General features: G+C 41.7%; 3 protein-coding genes across 4 annotated transcripts; 1 reads left to right on the top strand and 2 right to left on the bottom strand.

The window, feature by feature from the left end:
* Nucleotides 1–23: 23 nt before the first annotated feature.
* vcp (valosin containing protein) lies at nucleotides 24–9,018 on the top strand. Its single transcript, XM_063489193.1, has 17 exons — nucleotides 24–153; nucleotides 1,980–2,091; nucleotides 2,201–2,373; nucleotides 2,456–2,598; nucleotides 2,717–2,847; nucleotides 2,951–3,082; nucleotides 3,648–3,750; nucleotides 3,955–4,088; nucleotides 4,380–4,515; nucleotides 5,490–5,602; nucleotides 6,000–6,164; nucleotides 6,415–6,537; nucleotides 6,640–6,852; nucleotides 7,003–7,311; nucleotides 7,740–7,895; nucleotides 8,008–8,162; nucleotides 8,383–9,018. The coding sequence occupies exons 1-17, from the start codon at nucleotides 137–139 to the stop codon at nucleotides 8,486–8,488; spliced, it is 2,421 nt and encodes an 806-aa protein (XP_063345263.1). The 5' UTR covers nucleotides 24–136; the 3' UTR covers nucleotides 8,489–9,018.
* akr1a1a (aldo-keto reductase family 1, member A1a (aldehyde reductase)) lies at nucleotides 8,583–12,498 on the bottom strand. Its single transcript, XM_063489194.1, has 8 exons — nucleotides 12,418–12,498; nucleotides 12,196–12,315; nucleotides 10,892–11,043; nucleotides 10,585–10,780; nucleotides 10,446–10,495; nucleotides 10,205–10,354; nucleotides 9,949–10,112; nucleotides 8,583–9,676 (listed from the first exon to the last, which is right to left on the bottom strand). Exons 1-8 carry the CDS (start codon nucleotides 12,496–12,498, stop codon nucleotides 9,615–9,617), a joined length of 975 nt encoding a protein of 324 aa, XP_063345264.1. The 3' UTR covers nucleotides 8,583–9,614.
* A 2,396-nt stretch (nucleotides 12,499–14,894) lies between these two features.
* dnajb5 (DnaJ heat shock protein family (Hsp40) member B5) lies at nucleotides 14,895–24,606 on the bottom strand. 2 transcript variants are annotated; one of them, XM_063490469.1, is made up of 4 exons: nucleotides 24,479–24,606; nucleotides 23,049–23,312; nucleotides 21,663–22,324; nucleotides 14,895–16,918 (listed from the first exon to the last, which is right to left on the bottom strand). In XM_063490469.1, the coding sequence occupies exons 2-4, from the start codon at nucleotides 23,257–23,259 to the stop codon at nucleotides 16,685–16,687; spliced, it is 1,107 nt and encodes a 368-aa protein (XP_063346539.1). In that variant the 5' UTR covers nucleotides 23,260–23,312; nucleotides 24,479–24,606; the 3' UTR covers nucleotides 14,895–16,684. The 2 variants fall into 2 exon arrangements, with proteins under 2 accessions (XP_063346539.1, XP_063346538.1); XM_063490468.1 differs by lacking the exon at nucleotides 24,479–24,606 and adding an exon at nucleotides 23,945–24,040.
* Between the last annotated feature and the right edge of the window lie 2,095 nt (nucleotides 24,607–26,701).

Genomic DNA, 26,701 nt, shown 5'->3' with positions numbered 1-26,701 from the left:
ATGGTATAAGTGTAAAGAAAGCACGGAAACCGCTGCTCTTTCGCGTGAAATCACAGAGAAGGTTGAGCAGAGAACCGGTTAAGCTTAAACATTTAGCTAGAATTTATTTATTAATTGTAATCCAGGTTGGACGACCATGGCTTCGGGAGGGGAGTGAGTATAAATATCTTAGTCTATTCAGACAATGTTTATTTCGAAAAAAAGACCAACCAACAAATCCCTTTTAATTACCTAATGTAAGTTAAAATACGTTAGTTTATTAAAGTTAGCTGGAATGCTAATACATTGCTAACAGGGTAGCTAATGGGGTCAGTCACTTCATCCTCCGCAGTTTTGTCCGTTGGTTAACGTAACAATGTAGTTCTCACAATTCTACAATTCCCTATGATTGTTGACATTTGTCTAACTGTTGTCATTCAGGCCGTTGTCGTTGACCGGTTAACGGTGCTGAGCGTTAGCCAGCTGTGTGACAAAGCGCAGTCATCGCTGTCGTGTTTGAATGCTAACATTAGCTTAGCAGCACTGGCAAGGCCACAGCCATCCACCATCACACATCATACCGACACAGTGGCCTACCCACCGGTGAATGGCCCGTTTTTAGATTGGTCATCAGATTTTCATTACAGCGAATATAAATGAGCTCAGTAAATGGCATAAACCCATGTTACCTGTTAAAGGCTTTAGTAAAGAAAACGCTAGGCAGCTAAATGGCTATCTTTATAGCTATAGCTGCCACTGTGCACAGTACAAACAAGCTAGCAGGCTAACAGTGTTGGACACTCATTCCAAATGCCCCTCAGTTTAGTTGGATTCTATTTGCCGTTAGCTGAACAGTAATGAAATAATACATGTGAGCAATATGTACCCCACGATTACGTTGGTAGCTAACGTCTGAAAAGTCACGCTACATTTGTAGCGTGAGTGCTTAGGGAGGACCTAGCTAACAAAGTTTTTCTAATTCTTTTGCTGTGTCATCTGGGCTCGCTTACTCGCCAGTGGGTTAGCGCAAAAGCTACGGTTAGCGTGCTAACAACATGAAAGAGAAACCATATGAACTGTCCCGGACTTTTACAGAATCATATTGGCGATATTATACCCATATGTTTTATTTTAATATTTTGAATGTACGAATGATGGCGTGAATTGTCCGTATGTAGCACTGAATCACAATCGGCGAGTTGTGTAAACGACCTGTTTGCACTGAATACCTCAAAGTTGGTCATAAGTGCTTAATTACAAGAGTTAATGTAGAAACATGGGCATGGAATATAAAATTGGGGTTTCTGCCACATCCTGTAAATTACATTTATAATACTTATTTCTGTGGGTCATTATAAAAGTCTACAAACAATACACTGACGTACACAACTTAAGCATTTGCAGTAACAACACAAGGTACCAAAACTATTGTACAAGAACTCCCATTTGAGTACTAGACATCCCAGTGTTGTTTTTACTGTGTTGCATAAGCAATTGTCTTTTGAAGGAGTTCACATTATTGACTCCTTTATTAAAGTTGACTCCATTATTAAAGTTTCTTTCAAAACAGGGTAGAAAAAGTGCTTTGCATTTCCCCAAAGACAAAGCCAGAAACTGTTACAAGTTTCACAGTGTGCACAGCAATTTTTGAGCCAGTTTCGTCAACTTCATTAATGATGTTACTACACTTAAAGTTGACTTGTTCTATGACATGGTAATGATAACATTTGAGTGTTTTTATTTACAAGTAGTTTTCCTTTTCTATTTATTGTAATATATATAATATGCGCGCGCTTGAAAGAAGAAAAAAAAAATTGCCAGGCAGAGCGACGTTAACATTTCAATTGATTATCTCAGAAAAAAATCAAGATTTTGAGATGGTAACCTCAAATTTTGACTTGGTCAGCACTTTTCTTTTCCTTCAGTGGTGGAAACTACACATGAGACCTTAAAGATACTAAAGTATTGTGTTTGACTTTCTTATTTTGCGCTCCTCATAGATCCAAAAATGATGATCTCGCAACTGCAATTCTGAAACAGAAGAACAGACCCAACAGACTGATTGTTGATGAATCCATCAATGAAGACAATAGCGTGGTCTCCCTCTCTCAGGTAAATAGTTGGAATGGTTTATGGCTTTATTAACAAGTTCAAGACTTTGATTTGTCATGAAAGGTAGTAACACTGATATTCACAAAATAATGGTTTAATGTGTTTAAAGACCAAAATGGATGAGCTGCAGCTCTTCCGTGGAGACACAGTGCTGATGAAAGGAAAGAAGAGGCGCGAGACTGTGTGTATTGTGCTGTCTGATGACACCTGTTCTGACGAAAAAGTTCGCATGAACAGGGTGGTCCGCAACAATCTGAGGGTCCGCCTGGGTGACGTCATCAGGTATGTAAAAGCACACAACTTTATAAAATTTTTTTACAGACTTTTGAAAAATTTGTGTTTTTAAGGCTATTATCTCCCTTAGCATTCAGCCATGTCCTGATGTGAAGTACGGAAAGAGGATTCATGTTCTTCCAATAGATGACACAGTAGAAGGAATTACTGGCAACCTGTTTGAGGTCTACCTGAAGCCATATTTCTTGGAGGCTTACAGGCCAATCCGCAAAGGTGAGTACCAGTTTCTTTTGTCAGACCAGAGGTTTTATTTGCATATTTTATCTCTTTCAGGGTACACCGGCTTACCACTCTATTGAAACTGTATATTTTCAACTTTTACCTTGTAAAGGTGACATTTTCCTGGTCAGAGGAGGAATGCGTGCTGTGGAGTTCAAGGTGGTAGAGACTGACCCATCCCCTTACTGCATCGTTGCTCCTGATACTGTCATTCACTGTGAGGGAGAGCCAATTCGGAGAGAGGTAGGTAGCAGCAACTGTGTCGTGGTTTAACCTGTACCGAAAAGAAATTGCATGAAAAAATCAACTGCACAAAAATGTGAACAGCTTGTGTTTGAACATGCAGGATGAGGAAGAGTCCCTGAATGAAGTGGGCTATGATGACATTGGAGGAGTAAGGAAGCAGTTGGCTCAGATCAAAGAGATGGTGGAACTGCCACTCAGGCACCCAGCGCTGTTTAAGGCCATAGGAGTCAAGGTGAGACTGCTGGGGCTAGTTTTTTATTTTTATTTTTAAATTAACTTAAAAAAATGTACATTGAAAATCCGGTTTAGCTTTCTTCTAGAATTGTAAAGTAAGAATTTAACCTTATTTTTGAAAAGAATGAGGCCAATTTTCCCACTTAGCTAAACAATTTATACAGCCTAGAGATCCTAATCTGTTCCAGTAAAAGTATACTTGAGCAGGAATGACCTGTGGAAAATACCTACTGTTAATGACACTGACTTTTGGAGTCTTCTTCATATGTGTGTTGTTGTTTTGGGTTTTTTTTGTTTTGTTTTATTTTTTGTTCTTTTTTTTGGGCTGTTGTGCTATGCTTATCATATCTGGTATGCATTTCTAGTATTTCATCAAAGTAAAGTAAGAGTGCTTTCTATATTTTGTTTAGTTTCAGTTTGTTTCATGTAATGGTTGACGAGAGGCTCAAAGTTCAAAGAGATTCAGTCTGCCGCCTTTATATCCGTCATAAAATACTTTCAATTTAAGAAAAAAAAAATCTTGTCTTAAATTTTATTTCTTTCCTCACCCCCCTTATTTACAGCCACCGCGTGGAATTCTGCTTTACGGACCCCCTGGAACTGGAAAAACTTTGATTGCCAGAGCTGTGGCCAATGAAACGGGAGCTTTCTTCTTTCTGATTAATGGTGTGAACGTTAATTTATTTCTTCTATACCTACGTAATCCTAGTTAGGACTGTTTGATGCTGGAGTGGATTTAGATAGGGTTTGCTGTTTTTGTTTTTTGTTTTTTAATGTCTGTGATTGATTTAAATGAGTATTTATGAGAATCCTATCAGTAGCTGATACTATGGGTGAGGTTGCTTTTCAAACTGTTCGCCTGTGTCTTAGGCCCTGAGATCATGAGTAAGCTGGCTGGAGAAAGTGAGAGTAACCTGAGAAAGGCCTTTGAGGAAGCTGAAAAGAATGCTCCTGCCATCATCTTTATCGATGAGCTTGATGCAATTGCTCCAAAGAGAGAAAAGGTAAGCAAGATCATGGAACTGAATAGGTGGCTAAATAAATACACACAGTCAGTTTTATTATGTGACTCTTGTGAAATAAATGCAAAAGTTTCTGGACCTTGGAAATGAAAACAAAATGTTTAGCAATTATTTATGTATTTATTGAAGTTTATTTTTTTACTGTGTTAAAAATCTAGCAGCTGCGACCTGGACCAAAACTCTGTCGTATCGATGACTACCTGATTAGGTACTCTAATTCAGTCAGCACTCTAATTTCTACATGGGATTTAAAATGTCCTCTGTTTTTTATAGACTCATGGAGAGGTGGAGAGGCGCATTGTTTCTCAGCTTCTGACTCTTATGGATGGCCTGAAACAGAGAGCTCATGTCATTGTCATGGCTGCCACCAACAGACCCAACAGCATTGATCCGGCTCTCAGGAGATTTGGTAAACTATATTTAAAGCATGTCTTTAATGTACTTTAGGGTCTAAACCTAAAGAAACATCCACCTTGTATGTGTCTGTGTGTCATAAAATGTTAAGTCAGCAACACACCCTGAAGTGCAATTTAATTTATAACATCTCACCATTTCACTACAAAATTGTGTGAAGAGTAATTTTAAACAATATTTAGGCTTAAATTTAAGACTTTAATCATTTATTTATGTATTTATTTTTGCATAGTATTCGGCAGTGTCAAAATTTATTCGTTACAGCTTCACTTCCGGCAAATTCAAATATAATTTTCAAGTTAAATCATTACTTGAACCGATTTGTGCACATGAAGTTGTTACATTTTTATATAACATGAAGAGTTCTGTTTGAATGCCTCCTAAAACCATGTCGTTGCAGTTTTAAAACTGCTGGTGTGTTGATTTTTGTGGGGTCTGCAGTTTAATTGTGGGTCACTTTCTCACAACTCTGCACTTCAGTTTGTCAAAGCTGTCAGAAACATCCTAACAAAGGCTTTTCAGAGAGTTAGACATGGATGTTTTCTGAACATTCAAATATGAATGCTGTTAAATGGAATGATTTATGCTTGTCTTAATACTAAAATACTTATGTAACATCAGCAGATAGTGTTGTACTTCTCTTTTAGCGAGGCGCTAAACATGGGGTGTAAATTTTTTATTATTATTTTTTTTTAATAATGTTCAGTTAACTATGATGTGGGGATGCATCAGTTGCAATATGTGCTCAACAGGAAGTTAAGATGGGTTGTTACTGTGCAAACACATCAGTCATGAATTCCCACTCTGAAACATGGTGTATGCACCAATGCAAAAAAACAATTTTTCTAGTTTGTATTTAAATAAACAGCTAGTTTTACTGTTGAGTTTACTCTTGGACTTTAATAATCTTCTTCATGTAACGGTTTCTCATTAAAACGAATACTTGGGTTTAATCTTTGTCACTTTCAGGGCGTTTTGACAGGGAAGTTGACATTGGTATCCCCGATGCTACTGGAAGGTTGGAGATTCTCCAGATTCACACCAAGAACATGAAGCTGGCTGATGATGTTGACTTGGAACAGGTTTGTACACATAACTCCTTTCCTGTAATTGGTGTGGTTTAAAGATACAACACACGGATTCCTTGAACGATGGGTATAGCCATATGGTTATTATTGCCTGAGACTTAGAAGTAAAACTGTACTACATGTTTCGAGTAATTATATGTAACTATTGTTAATCTGCTGTTATACTATCTAATGAAGAGCTACTTTCACATTACTCAGTTCCCAAGCTAACCTTAGTGACTGTACTTGGCCTGGCATTCAGTGTATTATAATTGTTCCTTGTGACAGTCATCCATTATCAAGTAGCTGAGTTACATAAAGCTACAGATGTAGGTCTTTGTCACATGTAAGGCACATTGCTTGGAAACCTAGGGAAGAATTCCTAAGTGTTGAGCTCTGTTTCCAATTTTAGGTAGCCAATGAGACTCACGGGCATGTGGGTGCAGATCTGGCAGCTCTGTGCTCTGAGGCTGCTCTGCAGGCCATTAGGAAGAAGATGGACCTGATTGACCTGGAGGATGAGACTATTGATGCTGAAGTCATGAACTCTCTTGCTGTCACCATGGATGACTTCAAGGTAAGCAATCTGATACTCCTTCGTTAACTGGGGTTACTGTTACATACAGGGTTGCTGTCCTGGTAGGGACAGTACTATGTATCTGAGTCTGGAGTTGGATTGATGCAAATTTCATTAGGGGCTATGCCAGGTTCTGTGTTCAAGAAAGTGCATGTCTGATGTCTTCAGCAGTTCCGGCCTAAGATGGTATTCACATAGCCAGTAGTTGCCTTTTGGCGTCAATACTAACACAATCAACTCTGTTTTCCAGTGGGCTCTGAGCCAGAGCAACCCATCAGCCCTGAGAGAGACTGTTGTTGAGGTTCCCAACATTACCTGGGAGGATATTGGTGGTCTGGATGATGTCAAGAGGGAGCTGCAGGAGTTGGTGCAGGTATGAGCCTCATTTAGAAATGTCTGAAACATCTGATACATCGTAAACTGAAGGCTTAGTGTTGTCTCTAACTGTTTTCCCCCTTACTTGTACTTAATTTAGTACCCAGTGGAGCACCCAGACAAGTTCCTCAAGTTTGGCATGACCCCATCCAAGGGTGTGCTATTCTATGGTCCCCCTGGATGTGGTAAGACTCTGTTGGCCAAAGCCATTGCCAACGAGTGCCAGGCAAACTTCATATCTATCAAAGGACCTGAGCTGCTCACTATGTGGTTTGGAGAGTCTGAGGCTAATGTCAGAGAGATCTTCGACAAGGTGAGACCTTGTAGGATGTTTGTCGTTGCATTTGGATGTCAGAGAATTTGAATATTGTTTGTTAAATCAGAGCTGTCACAGTTAACAGTTTGGTGCTGGATAGGACAGATTTCTTTGTATATTTGATGTGTGTGCATCTTCTACATGTAGGCTCGTCAAGCAGCCCCATGCGTTCTCTTCTTTGATGAGCTGGACTCCATAGCCAAGGCCCGTGGTGGCAACGTGGGAGATGGCGGTGGAGCCGCAGACCGTGTCATCAACCAGATCCTGACTGAGATGGATGGAATGTCAAGCAAGAAAAACGTCTTTATCATTGGAGCCACAAACAGACCAGACATCATCGACCCTGCCATCCTGAGACCTGGCCGTCTGGATCAGCTCATCTACATCCCCCTGCCTGATGAGAAGAGCAGGGTCAGCATCCTGAAGGCCAACCTCCGCAAGAGTCCCATCAGCAAGGTGACAAAGCTGCTACTTGCTGACACCACTGACACACCCACTTAGCTCTTGTTTTTTTTCTTGGTGTAGTTACTGTAGCATAAAGTAGCATACAAACAGTTAATGCTGAATTCCTGTAAAATGTGTCATTCTGTTAACAAAAAATTGAAAATTTGCTTCTAATTACTTCAGGGTTGTTTATTAGAACAATGATAGATGTTAAGAAATGGTCTTACAAACAATTTAGAACATTAATAGAAATGTCCCCTTTGCGGTTTCATCAGGAGTGGCATCTGGTGTAAAAACTGCCAAATGAAACCTCAGAGGAGATGCCCAATATGATGGCCCCCTTGTGACAAGGGAGCAGCCAAAAGTAGCTAACAAAAAATGTGATTGACTAATTGTAACTGAATAGAAGTTTTAAATTTGACATTGTCTCTGTTTGATAGGATGTGGACTTGGACTTCCTGGCTAAGATGACCAACGGCTTCTCTGGAGCTGATCTCACAGAGATCTGTCAGCGGGCGTGTAAACTGGCCATCAGGGAGAGCATTGAAAACGAGATCCGCAGAGAGAGGGAGAGGCAGACCAACCCATCAGCTATGGTCAGCACTTGTTGTATCTCCTTGTTCACTTTTTCATATAAGGATGAGCATCTTCAAACTATTGCAATGCTGCTGCCTCTGATCTCTCATGTATAAAATGTTGATTTCATAGGAGGTAGAAGAGGATGATCCTGTACCGGAGATCAGGAAGGACCACTTTGAAGAGGCAATGCGATTTGCTCGCCGCTCCGTCAGTGACAATGACATTCGCAAATACGAGATGTTCGCTCAGACACTGCAGCAGAGCCGTGGCTTTGGCAGCTTCAGGTACTTTCATTTTATACTAAATTTTGCAGAAAAGAACCATTAACGTGGATGCTATTCCTTCTAAGTTTTTATTGATTGTACTGTAATATGATGACTATTTTGAATAGAGTAGATTCTTTAATACACTCAAAAGCTGAAACCAGCTGTGTATTTAAAGGATATCTGGAGAAGTTTCCTCTGAATGTAAGAATAAAGAATAAATAAAAATGTTTTCTTTCAGGTTTCCCTCCAGTGCTGCAGGTGGCAGTGGTCCAAGCCATGGCTCTGGTGGAACTGGCAGCGGTCCAGTGTTCAATGAAGATAATGATGATGACCTGTATGGATAAACATACACTGCCCCACAGTGGTCAGTACTGGGATCACACCTGTACAAATCTCACCAGATTCCACATTTTTAGGACTTTGTGCTTCTTTCATGTGTTCCTTTTTTTTTCTTTTGTATGTTTTTTGGTTTTTTTTTTTGTTTTTTTTTCCCCCCTCTTCTTTTTTTTTTTCCCTCTTCTTTCTTTTTTTTTCCCCCTTGGAGAAAGCATGTAGCTGCTTGGTTTGCGCCCTGGCTTTGATGTGGGTGGGGTAAGGGGATGTTGGAATTGGAAGGTGAAAAACTGACTGCGGATTTCTTTTTTTCCTGGGGTGGGGGGTGATGTTTGAGTGGCCTCATTCTCAGTATATCACAACCAACATGAATGGCTATAGTGATGGAATTCTATGCTAGAAAGAAAAGAGAAAAAAAACACAAACATATTGCTAATGACTTCCTTTTTTTGTTTTGTTTTTTTAAATAAACAGTAGCATATAATGTATTACAAATTTGTCAAGGTTATGTTGTTGGAAAATAAAATCTCACGAAACAGAACTGTTGTCAGTTTCTATTAAGCTTTTTTATTGCTTGTATATTAGGCATTACAAAATTAAGTTAAACAAATACTTGATTCATCAGAGTGAGGTTAAATCATCTGCATTTATGGTACCTGGTATTATTTGCCATTTATCTGCCTGTTTGACAGAGATGTAAATCTTGCAAAAAGACAGCATGTAACAAAGTTGTGCTTTTTGTTTGTTTGTTTGTTTGTTTTTCCCCTCTACTTCTTCTACCAGACACTAAAACTCTTTACGGGGCAGTTTCTAGTTGATGATTTCTGTCTGTTCTTTGCTGAGTGAAAGTATAAAGACGTGATCAGTAGTGCTGTCACTGGGCTAAGATACTGTTCAGTTTCTGTCCACACAGTGTCACTGTAGCTGTGAGAGAAACACTGCTGCTTGGATGTTTTTGTTTTGTTTTGTTTTTTTTGTTTGTTTGTTTTTCTTCCCCCATACTGAAAATGTAACGAGAGGGGAAAAGTGTGAAAATTGTTCAAAACCTATTAATTACTATGAAATTATTTACTAATTACAGTTTTGATTGTGCGTGACAACTCTTCTTACAAAGTATACATCGACTTTGCTGGAGACTCAGTAAGCATCATGGAACGGGAAATGAGGATGTTCAGCATCTCTCCACACTCTCTTGCCGTCTCTCTGTAGAAACAAATGCAAATTGTAGTTAATGGTTTATTTTAACAATTTGCCTATTAATGTACTACTGTACCCAACTGACTCCAAACACCTCAGTACACTTCTGAGAAACTGATTAAAATCCAAAACATACTGAAATCACCAGCTGTGAGCCTTCTCCAGAGGGAGACTACAATAGTTGATGTTTTGGTATATAAACATCTAAACATTTAGGCTCTGGGGGGAAGAAGCAGTTCAGAATTGTTTTTAGGTGCCAAGGAGACTTGGTGACTTACCTCGACTGTTGGAACGATGAAACGCTTGTTGTGGTTGAAGGATTCAATGAGCTTCGTGTCCTCTTCTGACAAGGAAAAGTCAAACACGTTCAAGTTCTGCTGGATTCTGGAAGGCGTCACGCTTTTGGGAATACACACAACACCCCTCTGAATGTGCCACCTGCAAATGAGTCATGTGATTAGTCAAATAAAGGGGGGAAACTGTTAAAGGGATTAGTGGTGATTGTGTTATTTTGAGTTTTCCTGCCTTACCGGAGTATAACCTGGGCCGGTGTCTTCTCGTATCTTTGGGCTATGGCTCCTAGTCGAGGATCCGCTAGCAGACTTGGTTCATTAGCGGAGGCCCAGGGTCTGTCTCCACTGCCCAGAGGACTGTAAGCTGTCACACAAACTCCCACTGAGCTGAGATGGAGGTATGAAACCTGTTACTTTGACATATTAATCTCAGAAAGGAGGACTGCCAGTTTGAATGTTAAACAAGCATTAAACTGACCGACAGTGTGAGAGGAGATCTGCTTGAGACAAATAAGGGTGGGACTCAACCTGTAACACAGACACACAATTATTAGTTACAGTTTACTGACTTGTTGTTTGAACAGAGCTGAAAAAATGTAGCGTCTTCATAGCTACACCTGGTTTACTACAGGTTTGTGTCTGGCCATGCTTATGATGTCATCAGTCTGCCTGGCATTGAAGTTGGACAGACCTATAGCCTTGACTAGCCCTTTATCTACGAGGCTCTCCATGGCAGTCCAAGTATCCCTGTAGTGTGTGTCAGAGTAACAAATGCTTCCATCTTCCTTTCGAGGCATCAGTTCCTTCCCCCTCCTGAAACGCCCACACAGAATAGCTGCTTCAGGTAAAGTGACAATTCAATCTCTGCTCAGTTACAGCCAGATGGAGACGTATTAACATTACTGAGTGTGTGTAGTTACTCACTGAAATGCCACGGGCCAGTGCATGAGGTAAAGGTCCAGGTAGGAGAGACCCAGATGTGCTAAACTGGTCCTGCATGCCTCTTCAACATCCTGGGGGTCGTGTTTGGTGTTCCACAGTTTGGAAGTCACAAACACTTCTTCACGCTGCAGAGCCTGGAGCGGAAAGTATGACACGAATACAAACCTATGACTGCTCTGAATACAGGGAAACACTTGAACAGGGCACATTACAGACAGTGACAAGCTTGAGCCTGATGGTAGTGAACTGCAGACTTGAACCTATGTTAAAACCAATCTTCATCTACATGTTTTGGCTTACAGACCAAATATTAACCACTTCTTCGAAACCATTTGCTGACACAGTGATTTGTATACACTCTTTGGACTCTTCTTTAAAGAAACATTATGTTATTTGGGTTTCTGACATTTATTTGAAAAAAAAAAAAAAAAAAAAACATGAGCGAAGTATAGATGAAAAAACATCTTGGCAGAGCTTCCTAACCTCAGAAATATAACTAAAGCTGTCATACATCTCTAACCCTGCAGTGGCCCTCAGGTTCAATAAACAACAGCAAAAATCAACAGAAAAACACTTCACTTCACAGGTAAGATAAAGAGCACATATCTTGTTTGTTTATGTGACTAAACTGAAAATATTTATCCGTTTTTTAGCTGAATGTCAGTAGATTTATCAGTTAACACTGTAAAGCCTGAAACATGAAATAACTGCCAGGAAATTCTATTTAATTGTAAAAAAAAAAAAAAAAAAAATTTAATTTGCTCATAGTAGCACTGCATGTGTCTGATTATATACATCAGGTTTTTCAGGGGGGAAATAATCACACTAATGATCTAGAGGTCTCAAAAACTCACTCATATATAATATGCTTGGTGTTTCCAGGGAAACTGTTGAAGGGATCAGTTTAAATAGTTTAAACTGATCAGTTTAAATAGCACTTTAAGATCTTCGCGATTGTGTCAGCGATTGTGATTGTGCCCAAATGAAAGTAGCTTTCACTGTACGACCTAAATTCAGTACAAAAGACTACATTACTTTCTGGAGGCTCAGACCCTATTACATGGTCCAGCAGATAGCTCCTACAATTCTTAATATCATTCTAAAGCTCACTTTTAAAGCTCAGAGTCAAGAAAGCATGTGAATTGCTTTGAAAAGTTCCGCTAAATATTTTTAGTTTTTACTTTTATATGTATTTTTATGGCACGTGTCCACACCAGCCTACTGATGTGGCTGACGTGAAGAGAATAAAGGCACCTGGAGCTGATTAAAAGACCACCAAAGCTCACCTTTCCTGGACCCACCCGGAGAGCCAGAGCCTCTCCAACCTCCTGTTCATTCCCATAAGCAGCAGCACAATCAACGTGCCTGTATCCACACTCTAAAGCTGTAAGCACCGCCTGCTTTACCTGAGAACACACAGAGACAGACATAAGCTTTCTTTAAAATTGCACCATGTCCAAAAACATTTGTTGGACCTGATAACTCTGTGTGAGTGTTTATGTCCCTGCCTGTCCCGGGGTACTCTTCCATGTGCCGAGTCCAATCACGGGCATCCTCTGCCCTGTCGAGAGAGTCACAAAGGTGTTCATGCTCCAACTCCGAGAACCTGGCGGAGAAAAGACAAAGAGGAGTGTGTGAGGTCTTCACTCGCGAGCTCATATGAGGCTTAGTTGTCTAGTCATCATGACCAAGTCCTAACACTGAGTTACTGATTAAAACACATATGAGTTAATTAACTCTGCACTACAGCTGGGGTCATGTGTGTGAATCATATACTCTACATATGCAAATGCCTTTAAAAAGCAATCGTTTTGCTTGCTGACCCACTTTTCTGTTATTAGCTGTTCTTTTGCCATTTGAGCTTAAAACTGTGTTTCGGTGAAAATATAAACTCTTTGTGAACTCAGCCTCGTCGCAAGAAATGGCTGATGCAGCTAGATGCCATTCGTCACAGTGCAGAGTTACTGGAGCACATCTCAGACAGCCTTTCCACGGTTCACTAATTGCCTGTTTTATCCTCAACATGTGGGGCGCACACACAGACTTTGCTCATCAGGCACTGCAGTTGTTTAACATGATCTCCCAGCACAGATCACCTTCCCTGACTTCGCTCTGCCCCGGGTGCAGGAGAAAACATTTAAACCAGTAACCATCAAACACAACCAGCATTTGAATATAAAGTCTTTCTTCTCGTACCTGGAATCGCTTCAGAAGATGAACCGGCAATCAGTCAAAGGTTGAGTCCATCAGAATTTTAGCACACTGAGGTCAAAGTCTGTCTTCATATGTTTATCTGTAACTAAGGCTGATGGAAAATGTCCAAATTCCACCATGCTCGCTGTTAAACATACATGACCAGGGTCACAAGGCAGATTTATTTGTTTAGAGGAGCTGATGGCTGCTCAATTTTTACTGGCATATTACTATCGGAATTTGGAGTCTTATTCCAGTTTTGATCTTCCTAACCTTAAATGCCCAATCAAATCAATAATCTATCCATAAGTATCTATGTCTGAGAAGATGAATGCAGCAGGGAAGATGAAAAAATAAGTTTTGATACAGAGAATTGTTTACATTCTTTTGACTATTTTCTCTAAAGAAATGTTGGATAATTTAGTCTTCAAACATGAAGTTAAACAAAACCATGACTGAAGATTAGACGAATAAATCTTGATGGATCTTGTTAACCTTACAACTGTAATAAAAACTGTCAGATAAATGTATTACAGTGGCCTTCATGGGCAAAGCAAAAATACAAATACAGAAAATCCAACAATTTTAACTTTACAAGCAAGGTAAGGACAGGCAGGTGTCATGGTGGTAAAGTGGTTAACAAGACAGTTACTGGTTCATGTTGGATGGCTGGGGCCTTTCTGTGTGGAGCTTGCATGTTTTCCCTGTGCCTGCATGGTACTCCTGAGGGTCCGAATAACATTCGTGAAACTTAATTAGCGATTCTAAATTGGTCATACCCGTGAATGTCTTTCTATGCTGTCCACTTTTGCCTCTGTGCACAACCACAGAAGATTTCAGATCAAACAGAACTCGAACAGTGTGACTGAAGTGCAAACTTTTAGCTTTAATTCAAGGCGTTTTACAAAAGTATTGTATTAACTTTTTAGAAATTACAGCCATTTATAGTCTCCCATTTTCCGATACTTAAAAATTATCGTCTGACACGCAGTTTCATGGCCAGGTGAGATCTGTTCCTTTGTTATTTAATGATAAACGACGCAGATAGAAGATATGGAGTTAGAATGGACTCCAAGTGTTGAACTTGCTTTTGCTACCACAGGAGACAAATATGGTGCTCAAAGAGAGAATTATGTGCAATGTTAAGAGAAACTCCGGTCACGACATCTAACAAAGTCAAGAACACTCTCTGGTAGGCCTATCCTTCAAACGTCTACATTCAATTATGAAAATAAATACAGAAGGTCTACAACACAGTGAAAACTACTCGTATTTGGTTTTTCAGTCTTATGGCATCCTCCTGCATTTCCATCAATATATCCTTGGATCTCATATTACGGTTTATCCTGGAATAATGAGAAAACAGGCCTCAGTTGGCCATGAAACTGGTTGTCAGCCAATGGCCATAATTGTTAAGCAGTGAATGGAGGTGTTTTGTAAAACCCCTTTAATGAAATCAGAGAATCTGCACTTCAAACACATCTTTATGCCTGGTTTAAACTCCACTGTGGTGGTGTACAGAGGCAAAATTACCAGGTTAAGGTATGTTTGTTGTTGCTGTTGTGCGCTGAGAAGGGTTTTAATCTTATATAATGTTGCATGTTGGTCTTTTCTCCTCCCCCCTCCTTGAGGTTTTCTTCTTTCCCACTGTCGCCAAGTGCTTGCTCATAGGGGTTCTGAGATTATCAGAGGTTTTCTTAGAATGTAAAGCACTTTGAGGTGAATGTTATTAGGAACTGGTACTTGTTCTCAAGCAGCAATAAATGAAAATGAAGCAAAGTGCTAACTTCACACATTTGGTTTATTTGTTTTCATTTTGAAAAATTCATAGATATTGGCATATGCACAATAAGCAGTGTAAGTGAGTCTTTGATTAGCAGCAGCAGCACTTGTTAAGCCTGGTTGTTGCCACAGGACCATCACACAAGTCATTCAAGTCTCTCCCCAAAAAGAAAAAAAAAAGTATCATCTCATAGTTTTGTCTTTCACAATATAAAAGAGAATTTATCAAACACGAAGCATTCAAATATTTTCCTGTACACCTCATTTATACGACCTACTAGGACTGTCAGCATAACCCACACATATTCTCACCACTGCTGCAGATTACAGCGAGGAAGAGCTCAAGGGCGTCCCCTGCAGCTGAGACAGAGAACAGTTTTTCTATTTGCACTACGTACAGTTTGTAACGTTTGATGTACAGCTGTTAGAGAACAGAGGCATTTATCACATCGGAAACTGAGGACTCCATGTAACCAAAAAAGTAGACAACAATGCGGTCTACTTTTTGGCATTGCTCACATTAGCACCGAGACATGGCCTTCAAATGCCACAAGAGAAAGCAGAATATCCCACAACAAAGCTGGCTTTCCCACAGGAATCGGTCTAACGTCACGCTTGCATTCCTCTGGGAAAGCCAGCAATTACTTGTATGGCACTTTACAAAGACGAATTGGCAAAAATCATTAGTCTTGTATCAAATCACTTCCTATAAATGATCATTCTTACATACAGTACAGTAAGGTGAATGACTTTACATAGCTTGCTTACCGTTTTTTAATTCATTTTTTATAAAATTACCAGGTCCTGGTGGTAACGCCTAACACAGCATAGGGCATCATGTGTTGTGTTCATGGCTATTTGTCTTTATTATAGTGTGACCTGTATGTGTGTTCACATATGTGGTATGACACCGGGCTAAGGCACCTAAATGTCCCTCAGATATTGAGCCAGGCTATTCAGTTCACAGCTCAGAAGGGAAAGCACCGATATTATGTGCAGATATCTAAACTTACACTGCTGTTACAGTTACGTGATTGTCATTCCCAGATTTTTCCATTGCAGCTAAACTATGCTAATATTATTGGAGTAATGCGGGAGTTTTTAGAGCTCTGTGGCACTGCACGTGTAGGGGTATTTTAGGGGAGACAGATCATACTAATGGGCTACAGATTTTCAAGCACAATTCTTTATTAGATTGAAAGCATGGGGGAGAAAAAAGAAAAAAAACCTGCATGTGCCAAAGGAAGGGCTATGCTAAAAACCACTAAAAAACACTGAAGCTGCTGGTACACTTAATGTAAAAATTAAGCAATCCTATTTTGACATGTTTGGAAAACAAAATCCTGTTTCTCTTTATAAAATATTTCACGCTTTATCCTATCACAAAAAGACGAGGATCAGAGTCGGACGGCATATAAAACCACTGATAAATCCGTATAAAACAGTTAAGAAAAGAGGTTCCCTTAAAAACCACAATCATGCTGAGCCCATCCTCAGCACCGCTCCGCTGCTCAGGGTGCTTGTGTGTGTATTTGTGGGTCTGTGTGTGTCTGTGTCTGTGTGCGCGCGCGTTTGGGCTGAAAAACAAAATAAATATGAGTACTTTACATCCTGATACTGCCATTCTTCCTTTTGTGAAGTCCCTAAATTATCACAGCACACGTTCAAAGCTGTATTCATTCACAGGGACATGAGGGTAACTACAAACAAAGAAGGAGTAGATGAAGGGGTGTAGTTTTTTTCCTCAGGTTTAATCTGGAGTTTGTGGTGGAGGAGGACGAGAGTTAGAGATGTGTCTTTCTAGGACTGGGGGAGGTGCTGTCTGATAATTTCTCTGGACTGAGGGGGGATCCTGTCGGGAAAACGGACCGAAAACTCCACGATGAGGTCACCACGCTGTGAGGGGTTCTTTGGAAAAGGCAGGCCTTCGCCTCTGAGTCGTTTCACCGTCCCTGGCTTGATGATGTCGTGACAAGGGAGGGAGATGACGCGGTTTTCCAGCGTGGGAATGCTAACTGTGCAGCCACACAACGCCTGGAGAAGAGAGGAGATTGAAAGGGTTAATATCATTAATAGGAATAAAATGCCAAATCCATGAATATCTTGGTGATGTAATGTTTTGTTGAAGTCTGCAGTCTTCATATCTTCCCGCAGTACGCTATCGGGAGGCAGTGTTTGTTGTGCTTTCGGTGTGGTGTGTGTAAAAGTATGTGAAGAAAAGAAATTGTACTGACAGCACTGCGGGGGTCGAAAGAGCAGTATTTGGAACAGGAACATTTAGGAAAACATGACTTGGCAGTGGGAAAGTTTTCTAGTCTTTGTGTGCGAGTGTGTGTGTGTGTCTGTGTGTGTGCATGTGTGTTAGGGAGTGTGTGTAAGTGTGTCAGCGTTGCAGGGCCCCACATTGCACAGGGGACTAATTTTAGCAACGGTCTCATAGCTGGGACTAATGAAGTGAGGCAGGAATCGGCTGAGCTCGTAAATAGTTGGAGGGCCTGTCAGATCCCCACATGCACACAAACACACACATGCACAGACGCACACTCACTCACATGCCTCACCTCCTTATCACAGTGCCTGATGCATCCAGTCAGTGCAGAGAGCGCTAAACTAAACACAGAGACTTTCCGGTTATCACGACTTCACAGGCTTTCCAGTGAGCATCATTCACCAGATTTGCACTTAATGGAAAGAACTATTTAAATCCACAACTGTGTGAATGGACTTCCCCTTTTTTAAAAAAAAAATATAACACTTGAAAGATACATCACTACAAATAAAACAGTAAATAAATACTATAAAAAGGTGTGGAAAAGAGAGAGAAACCCAGCGAGAATGACCAGCAGTATAATTCACTGTGAGCTAAAGGGTTAGGTTAAATAAGTAATGAAGACAGGGAAACAGAAGCCTAATTTGGAGATTCCTGAAACTACTCTAAGACAAAGAAAGATATAGAAATGGAAATTAAAATTAAACATTTTAAAGTTGTTAAAGGGTCGGGTCTCTTATGCCATTTGTTACTGGCTCCATTAACCTTTAGCCGAGGAGATAAAAATTTTACCGTTCATGAGGTATAGACCAATTTTAACAGCATGTTGCTATTGTTACTGTGCTACTTTTAAATGCATTTACAGCTAAGACTGATGAAATACATTCACCAGCCACTTTATTAGATATGGCAGCAACTAAATGCATTTGCAGTTCAAACAGAGCATCAGAATGAGGAAGAAATGTGATTTAAATGACTCTGAACGTGACACGTGGTTGTTGCTGTCAGACAGGCTGGTCTGAATATTTCAGAAACTGCTGATCTACTGGGATTTTCCCACACAACCATCTCTAGTGTTTACAGGTCGTGTTCCAAAAAAGAGAAAATATCCAGTGAGCGTCAGTTTTCTGGGCGAAAATGCCTTGTCGATGCCAGAGATCAGCAAAGAATGGGCAGACTGCTTTGATCTGATAAGAAAGAAAAAGCAACTCAAATAACCACACATTACAAATAAGGTATGCAAGAGAGCATCTCTGAATGCACAAAGCGTCGTACCTTGAAGCAGATGGGCTACAGCAGCAGGAACACCACACTCATGTCAGCTAAGAACAAAAAACTAAAGCTACAATTTACAAGGGCTCACCAAAATTGAACAATAGAAGGATGGAAAAACATTCAGTCTGATAAATCTCTATTTATGGCATGATATTCACATGGTAGGGTCCAAATTTGGAATGAACAACATGAAAGCATGGATTCATCCTTGCTTTCATGTTGCTGGTGTTGGAGATATTTTCTTGGCACACTTTAGGTTAGTACCCGCTGAGCATCACTTAAACCACAGCCACAGCCATCCCTTTATGACCACAGTGTACCCGTCTTCTGATGGCTGCTTCCAGCAGGATAACACACCATGTCACAAAGCTCAAATAACACAGGATTCTTAAACACTGCACTCAAATTGCTTTCTCAATCCAACATAGTGGCTCTGGGATGTTGTGGAACTGGATTTCACATCATGGATGTGCAGCTGACAAATCTGCAGTATCTGTCTGATGCTGTCATGTCAATGTGGACTAAAATCTCCAGCACCTCTGTTTCCAGCAGACTTATAGCAAACCAAAAGCGTGTCCAATCCAGTACTACATACCTACCTAATAAAGCAGTGAGTGTGCATCTAGTACAGGTAACTGTAGTGGTGCTAGATATAAAAAGGGAGATCACTTATATCACCTGGGTATCATAAAATATCAAATCCCTGAAGGATTAAGATACTCAATAGCTAGAGATGTATAAATTCAATCCCCTTCTGATGTAATTGTGATTTTTGCCCGGAGTAATAGCTCCAAGATCCAATCCATGCGCTTAGACACTATTGTACTAATTGGAAGATTTTCAGGCTGTGCCTCTTTCTTTGAAAAGAAACTGGGGTGTAAATGTGGCCTGGAGAGCAGCTGCTTCACAGGACCAAGTTTTCCAGCCATGACATCATCATCATCCTTTAACCCATCACATACATTAGAGGGTGATTTCTTTGACTGCAGTGGAGAGCAGTGGCTCATCCTTCAGTTATGGACAGCTCCATTGACTAACACACGTCTCGCACACAGACAGGTTGCCATGACGCTGAACACACACTGCCAGCTGATCCGAGGGCCCACTGATTGCATAAGCCTCAGCACAGACAACAAGGCTTTAGAAACTGACACAGACACACAGTCACTTTTTGCTATATTTGAAAGAACATTTTCTAGACTTTTATTACTGAGGGCCATATGCTAATGTTAACTTTCACTGTTAAAACACAACAGTTTTGTTACATTTAGCTGTCAGAGCCAGCTTAAGGCGTGCTCATAGTCCGAAGTGTCCTTACAAGTCTGTGGGCCGCCTGTCACAGAGCCTGTCCTGAAATACTGGTTGCTAATGCTACACACAACAGATGCTGCAAAATGCAAATGCTGTCTTACTCCCATAGATTCAGCAGTTATTTGCCAGAGAGCTGCAAAAAAGCTGTCCACGTTGCCTTTAGAGCCCAGCAGCCACAGTTGTCCTGGATGTGGATTTTGCAGCAATGACAGGAGCTAGACAACTCAGAGGCTTCATTATTGCCATAGAGCCTCCCTATAGATCCTAATATAGACTGGTTTCAGGGAAGCCAGTGTGTCATATTTGAGGTAAACTCTCAAATTGCTTCTGACTGTCACAGTGAAAAGACAGCGGGGCTGAATGTTACCTCTGCTAATGTCTCCCAGGAGTTTATAGCATAGCCAAACAAACCTGGAGACACTAAACTGAGCCGCTGATCAGGGCATGCTTCAGGCAGAAAGCAAAACTGAACAGCCAAATATCTGGAGACTCATACAGCAGCCAAAATATGACTAAATAGAGATACCTGCTTCAGAAAGTCGATTGCAAATATCAGCATGCCTCAGTCTCACACCTTTTGCTTTTTACTTTGTAATGAGCACTTGCAGAGATTTTTGCTAATATACTCAATCATCTCATTAGTGAAGCTATATTCTCTACTGAAGAACTGGATAACATTTGCCACATTATGCGTGGTAGGTTTTCTAGCATGCGGCATGCATCTGGTGCTGTGATTTTACTGCAGTATTTAGCATCACATCTTCAGGAGAGCGGTGGAATATGAGCTCTTATTTGCTTTGGATACTGAATCATCTGACCCACTTCCCTAATATTCCCTAGATACCCCCCCGACACACACATCCCAGCCACAGTTCCCCTTCGCTTCCTCGTCTCAACTTTAGCTGCGTCAGAAATTAAGTCTCTTATCTGGCTGCTGTGGGAGCAGAGGGTTTTAGCTGTGGGAGTTCTGCAGTGCAAACCTAATCACTGTGCTGGTTTGATCAAGTACCATCCCCTGCTTAATGTGACTCAACAAACTCTAATGTGGTCTCGTCAACTTAGGCTTCATTGTCTTTCCGTGTGCAGACGCACTTATTTTCCAGCGCATTAACTGCACGGTGCGAGAGTCAGTGCTGCTTTAGAGGAAACCTGCTAAAAAAAAAAAACGGGCCCGAGTTGAGTAAAAACAACATCTCCCCTGACATCTCCAGCTATTTGAGAACACCTGCCATTAAGCAGATCACGTGGAGAGCAGGCCAGTGAGTGGCAGCGCTATTAGAAACATTAAAGTTTGTCTAATATAGAGCCAGAGCAGAGCTGGTGCTGGACTCGCTGCCCTCTAATTAAATGTCCTGCCAGTCACAGTAATAACAGCCTGGATCATCACCAATGTCACACTGCAATCCGTCTTTAACGGAGTGTGTTGGCAAATACGCTTGAAGATGGAGAGTGTGTGCACACACACTTGCTTGTGTGCAGCTTTGTGCTTGTGTGTCTATTTATGTATTGATGCATATGTTTTCATACAGTGTGCAGAACAAGTGAGGATAATGGCTTTGTGCCAGTCACACAAATACATCACATTCTGGCTTCCTCTATCACAGCGCAGTGGCAGAGACTGATGCACACACTCTCCCACCTTGGTATGTTTGATATGACCACCCACCCAGCACTGTTAAATTACAGACACACCTCTCTGGGCTGAGCGACATGAATAATTTGTATTTTTAGTTCAAACTTTGCACATCTTCATTAAAAATTAACCTGGGACTGCTCCACTGGGAATCAACATCAGAAGCTTGGCAGCATTATCTACCAACTACATGTAGAACAGCAACAAAGAGAGTTCAACTGGTGACAGAGGGAAAATCAGAAGACAAGACAGAAGAGAGAGGGAGGTTAAATCAAAGGAGACAGGCGCACCTCTTTTAGGCTGATCTTGCAGTTATAGATTATGTTGGAACCGTCTCTTTTGAAGTGGGCGTGCCCTTTGTCTTTAAGCACAAACGCTATGTCGGCGGGAATGTTCTCAGGGGTCTCGTCCCCTTCCTTTGGGAAAGTAATCTTGGTCCCCTCCTTCCAGCCTTTCTTGATGACAATGTTGAGGATCTTGTCCTCCGTCCTCATGCTCCGTCCGTCTGGGTTCAACCTGCGGCGCGTGATCTTCATGCGCTTGGTGCAGCCGTGGAAGATCTCTTCCAGCGAGACCTTCAGCTCGTGGACGACCGGAGGATCCTGCTGCTTTCGGTTGGTCCCGAGGCGCTCTGATGGTACACCTCTCCTCCTGCGGCCTTCCCCTGGGAAGCCATTGTTCATCCCCCCCGGAAAGCCAAACTGCCTCCCAAAATGGGTAAAGGGATCATCCTCGTCCATTTCCGCGTCCTGCTCCGTGTCATTGCTGTGGTCGTTGTGGAAGGAAAAGCCGTTGGAGCGACTGTGACTACGGTTGGAGCCGAAAAACATATCAAAGGGGTTGGAGCCACCGAAGAAGGAGGCAAAGGTGGCATGGGGATCTCCATGAAAAGTGTAGTGGTACGATGAACTTCCGGGAGGACCCGAAGAGCTGCTGCCTCCTGTTTTTAAGCCTGAGAGATTTAAAAAAGAGAGAGAGAGAGAAAGAGAACAAGAACATGAGACCTCACATGCACACACTCAAACACCCACCAGCTAAAAAACACACAATAATATGAATTCAGATACCAGACGTAGGACCTAAACACAAAGTGTGGGTAACAGTAGAGAGAAGAGTGGTGCCCGCGTAGGTGGGAAAAATCCCACAGCATCACCGGTCTTCCAAAAGCACTGCTGTTGGAGAAACTCAGGTCACTCCATCCAACACACTCGCACAAAAACACACACTTACACGCACACGTTTTCAGCAGAGACACATGCACAGAACACCCACAAATGCAAACTACAGCAGTCGCTGCTATTCATATCTGAACCACGTAATGGTCTTATGCCATCTGTCTGTCATCTAGCACACCACACAGACACGCACACAGAGTTACATACACACTCCACGGGCAGCTGAGGTAGACTATAAGGTATTAGAGCTGGTAAGTGTTGTTGACACCGAAGACAACAACAGAAAATTAAACATGTGCCAGCACATAAACATGAAAACATGAAAGAGACGGCATTATTACTTCAGTGACTGAAACCCACCAAGCTGCGATATGAGATGGTTCCTGAGCTATTTCAATAACAACTTAATCCATCATAACCCCGGCTTAATAAGGCTTCACTAACAAAGCCTGCACTCTCTGACCCCTTGCACTCAAATGACCCAGAACGCCCTCTCCTTACCTTCCTCTCCCAGCTGATCATAGACCACCCTCTTCTTGGGGTCACTCAGCACCTCATAGGCTTCTGCGATCTCCTTGAACTTCTCCTCTGCGCTAGGATCCTTGTTCTTGTCTGGGTGAAAGCGGAGCGCCATGCGCCGGTAGGCCTTCTTGATTTCCTCCTCGTTGGAGCCCTTGGGGATGCCCAAGGTCTTGTAGTAGTCCTTCCCCATGGTGGCACTCTCAGGAATGGGACCCCCTCTTCAGCTCAGGCTGTTGTCAGTCACTGGTGAGACACAAGACTATTTTAGAGTCTTAAGATGGATACTACGCCGAAGGAGAGGTTATATTTGAGTTGGCAAAGGTGCAGAGTGGACTGGATCCATTAGGGTTTTACTGTGAACACTATTTAATGATGCTGTAGCTGGAAATAGAAGGTGCTGCTTTCACTGCTGAAAAATCAAGAGTGCCGAGGAATCCCCCTTCATCTAATTCATCACAGGGCTCAGCCTGTTAGGCAGGGTATAGATAATACTTTAATAATAATGGTGATGATTATCTGCCTCCATCCCAGTTTTGTTTAACCATCCGGGCATAAAACCCAAATGGACAGGCAGAAGCCCTTCGCCGAAGCACTGCGGTGGACACAGCGGGAGAGCACAAGGCAGGGGGAAAGCCTGGTTTCATCTGTAACACTAAAACACCCTGACTATCTGCTGCTACAGAAACCGTTCGCTATTACAGTAAAGCCCACCCCCACGAAAAAAAATCCTTTAGCATGACAATTTCAGCTTTATTTGTGCCACTGTAAAAACCAACGGCGGGTTTAATCTGACTCACATTCCGACAGAAAGGAAAAGCCTAAAAAATAAAAAATGAATAAATGGACAGTGAGAAGAAATACAAGCAAAATCCTACCAGGAAGCTTTGCAATTAATGAAGAATCAGAACAGCATGGCCCGGCTTCTCCCTGTCTCTCTCTGTCTTCCTTCCCTTCAGCCCCTGCTGTCTGCCTGCCTGCTGCTCTGATGCTGCTGGGTCCTTATAAATTGACGTCAGGACGCCGGGAGGATCACTGGCTCTGAAATAACCGGTGACCAAACACCGAGATCCCCCTGACGTTTCTCTGAAAAATCTCGGACAAATGTCCATGAACCTTCGAGTCCACATCCACCGTGGGTAATAATAATAATAATATATATATTTTAAAAGCAGGGTACCGTTCTCTAAAAAGGGATTAAAGCATGGGTGCGCAAGGAATCTATGAAAAAGTTATTAAGTGATTGTAACTTCTTTGATACGGGGCTTAATAACTCCTTTCACTCTGGTGATGGTTGATAAACCTAGCCTCGCTTCTCGTCCGCAGTCGTGCTCTTTTCTGGTCCACCGGACTTTGAAATTTGCGCAAATATAGAAAGCTTTTCCTTAAAAACCGTCAAAACATTTCCTTACCGAGCCTGCTCCTCCTGCTGCTGCTGCCTTGTTTCCGATTCTGGTCCTGTGTCTGAAAATCGCAGCCGGGAGAGCAGACCCAACCCTCTGTCAGCCAGCAGCCAGCAGCACTCTTTGTTCAGGGTCTGCTCACATACACACAAACAGCACAGACTGATTTCTATTTAGGATTAAGTTAAATTAGTGGCACTGGTTTAACTTTTTGATTTATGGGCAGTCCAAGCTGGCAGGTTTGGGGCTTGGGTGGACATATTTGGAGAGGCGTCGTCCTGATACATTGCTTTAATTTTTTTTTCTTTTTAAAGGAAAAAGAAAGCGGTGTGTTAATGCGTGTGATCCTGCAGTCGTGCCTGGATTTAGTCGGTATAAACACTGACTGCTGAGTCATGTGATGACTCCCCTCTTTCACACACACGCATTTTCATCTTCTATCTTTGTGAAAAGTTAACATCTATTCACAGTCACATCCTACTTTCTCAACACCAAACCTCAACTTTCACGCTTTCTCATCCCTCAAAAACCCATTACATCCTCAACCCAAATCTTATTTTTAACGTTTTCACTTTTACACTTAACCTCACCCCCAACACATAGATTACCTTTTTCCCCCTCCCAACCTTTAAGTCTTTCACCTATTATTATAAATCCAAGTTTAGCCATTTCCAAAATAATCCATCTGACCCCAAACCTTGACCCAGAGCTGCTTGGAGATTGTTGGAGAGTAAAAAGGGCTCCATCAAGGTTGATGTTTGGTAGAGATTCAACACATACACAGCTTCTAAATAATGTCTTATTATAATAAGTATATAAGTCTTAATTTGAACAAATCAGTAAGCAATAAGCATCCACATTTAGGCCTTCATCAGGTTATGTGCTTTACTAGTGAGGATTCCCAAACAAATAGTTAAACTTACCCAAACCTGTTGACAAATGGTCTTAAAGCTCAGAGTGACCCCTAGACTGTCCTTGTGTACAAGTGAACCTGATATTACAAGATTTCACATCTTGTAATATCTGAGTTCACATTAATATGAACTCACATACCAGATGTAGGACCTAAAGACAAAGTGTGGGTAACAGTAGAGAAGAGTGGTGGCCATGTGCTTAAAATCCCCAGAGATACATTAAATAGATCGTGTTCAATAAAATTTGCCTTATTTGGAGATTTTTTTTTTCTGTCTTTCACTGCAGGGAGATTTCATTCCACACATCACATCTCAAAGGAAAAATATTCCTTTGTGCAGATCAGATCAAGGAGCAGCCTACCTAGCTTTAAAAAAAGTAGAAGAAAATTGCATGTAATGTGGAGGTCTGAGTCATTATTGATGACTTTTAGCGTTAAGTGCACAGGAAGGTACACCCAGCAGGGTGAAACGCTTCTTGTCGAATTGAGACGGGGAGAGAAAATGAGAGAGAAATAAAGGCTCATTTAGGTTTGAGTCATCACTCCCCACTGGACTGGCGAGGAGGTGCGAGAAAAGTGGGCGTCTCAATGGAGGAGTCTGTCTGACACACGCGTGCATGCATGTCCTCACACACGCTTAACATTCAAAATAAAGCAAGCACGAAGAGAACTGGCGTATAGCTGTGCAGGGCACTGGGGAGACATTCCTATGCGTCTGGATAGGTGTGTGTGTGTTTTGGCAGCGGGGAGGGACTTCGAGCCAGTGCAGCTGTCCCACAAGAACAACTGGTTAGTGGTGGAGTGCTATTCGTGCTTGGGAATGTGACTGCCACTGAAACATGTTGAAACTGACTGCAATGCAACATCCGGATAGGTGAAGATCCGCATCTGTCTGTACCAAATCACTGAACTGGTTACACAATCGACTATTCTTATTTATTACAGGCAGGAGGTCTTGCATAACTGGTGAGCTTTCAGAGAACAGAGTCACATTTCTGCTGCCGTGCACCGTGTGTGTGTTTGTTTGCAAACTAATAGCCATTGATGACTGCCTGGGAGCTCATCCACGTGCTCCTCTGATGCTGAGTGTGCACCGAAACGGGGTGATGCTGGGTTTCCATGGTGACACAGGGATCTGCCAGACAGTGATGTGTCTGCTAAGAATATCAGCAACGGGTCCCGCCGAGCACGTGCATGTGTATGCGGGCCGGATGGGATGGAGGACACGCTGGATGGGCTTGGGAGGAGAAATTTTATGAGGCTAATGTTTCCAGAGCAAACTCTCTCACATAAGTACCGAGCACTCCACAGCACTTCAC

Source organism: Pelmatolapia mariae, linkage group LG12 (assembly GCF_036321145.2).
Source record: "Pelmatolapia mariae isolate MD_Pm_ZW linkage group LG12, Pm_UMD_F_2, whole genome shotgun sequence".
NCBI classification, from domain to species: domain Eukaryota; kingdom Metazoa; phylum Chordata; class Actinopteri; order Cichliformes; family Cichlidae; genus Pelmatolapia; species Pelmatolapia mariae.
This window is presented reverse-complemented; position numbering and strand designations above follow the sequence as displayed.

Excerpts from the sequence above, each read along its gene's own strand:
- vcp (XM_063489193.1), top strand. Across the intron at positions 4,516-5,489 it reads TCCGGCTCTCAGGAGATTTG|GGCGTTTTGACAGGGAAGTT; the intron begins GTAAACTATATT and ends TGTCACTTTCAG. Across the intron at positions 6,165-6,414 it reads TCACCATGGATGACTTCAAG|TGGGCTCTGAGCCAGAGCAA; the intron begins GTAAGCAATCTG and ends TCTGTTTTCCAG.
- dnajb5 (XM_063490469.1), bottom strand. The coding sequence starts at position 23,259 with ATGGGGAAGGACTACTACAAGACCTTGGGCATCCCCAAGGGCTCCAAC. Across the intron at positions 22,325-23,048 it reads TGATCAGCTGGGAGAGGAAG|GCTTAAAAACAGGAGGCAGC; the intron begins GTAAGGAGAGGG and ends TAAATCTCTCAG. Across the intron at positions 16,919-21,662 it reads GCAAGATCAGCCTAAAAGAG|GCGTTGTGTGGCTGCACAGT; the intron begins GTGCGCCTGTCT and ends TCTCTTCTCCAG.
- akr1a1a (XM_063489194.1), bottom strand. The coding sequence starts at position 12,498 with ATGAACACCTTTGTGACTCTCTCGACAGGGCAGAGGATGCCCGTGATT. Across the intron at positions 12,316-12,417 it reads GGAAGAGTACCCCGGGACAG|GTAAAGCAGGCGGTGCTTAC; the intron begins GCAGGGACATAA and ends GTGTGTTCTCAG. Across the intron at positions 10,781-10,891 it reads CACTGGCCCGTGGCATTTCA|GAGGGGGAAGGAACTGATGC; the intron begins GTGAGTAACTAC and ends TGGGCGTTTCAG.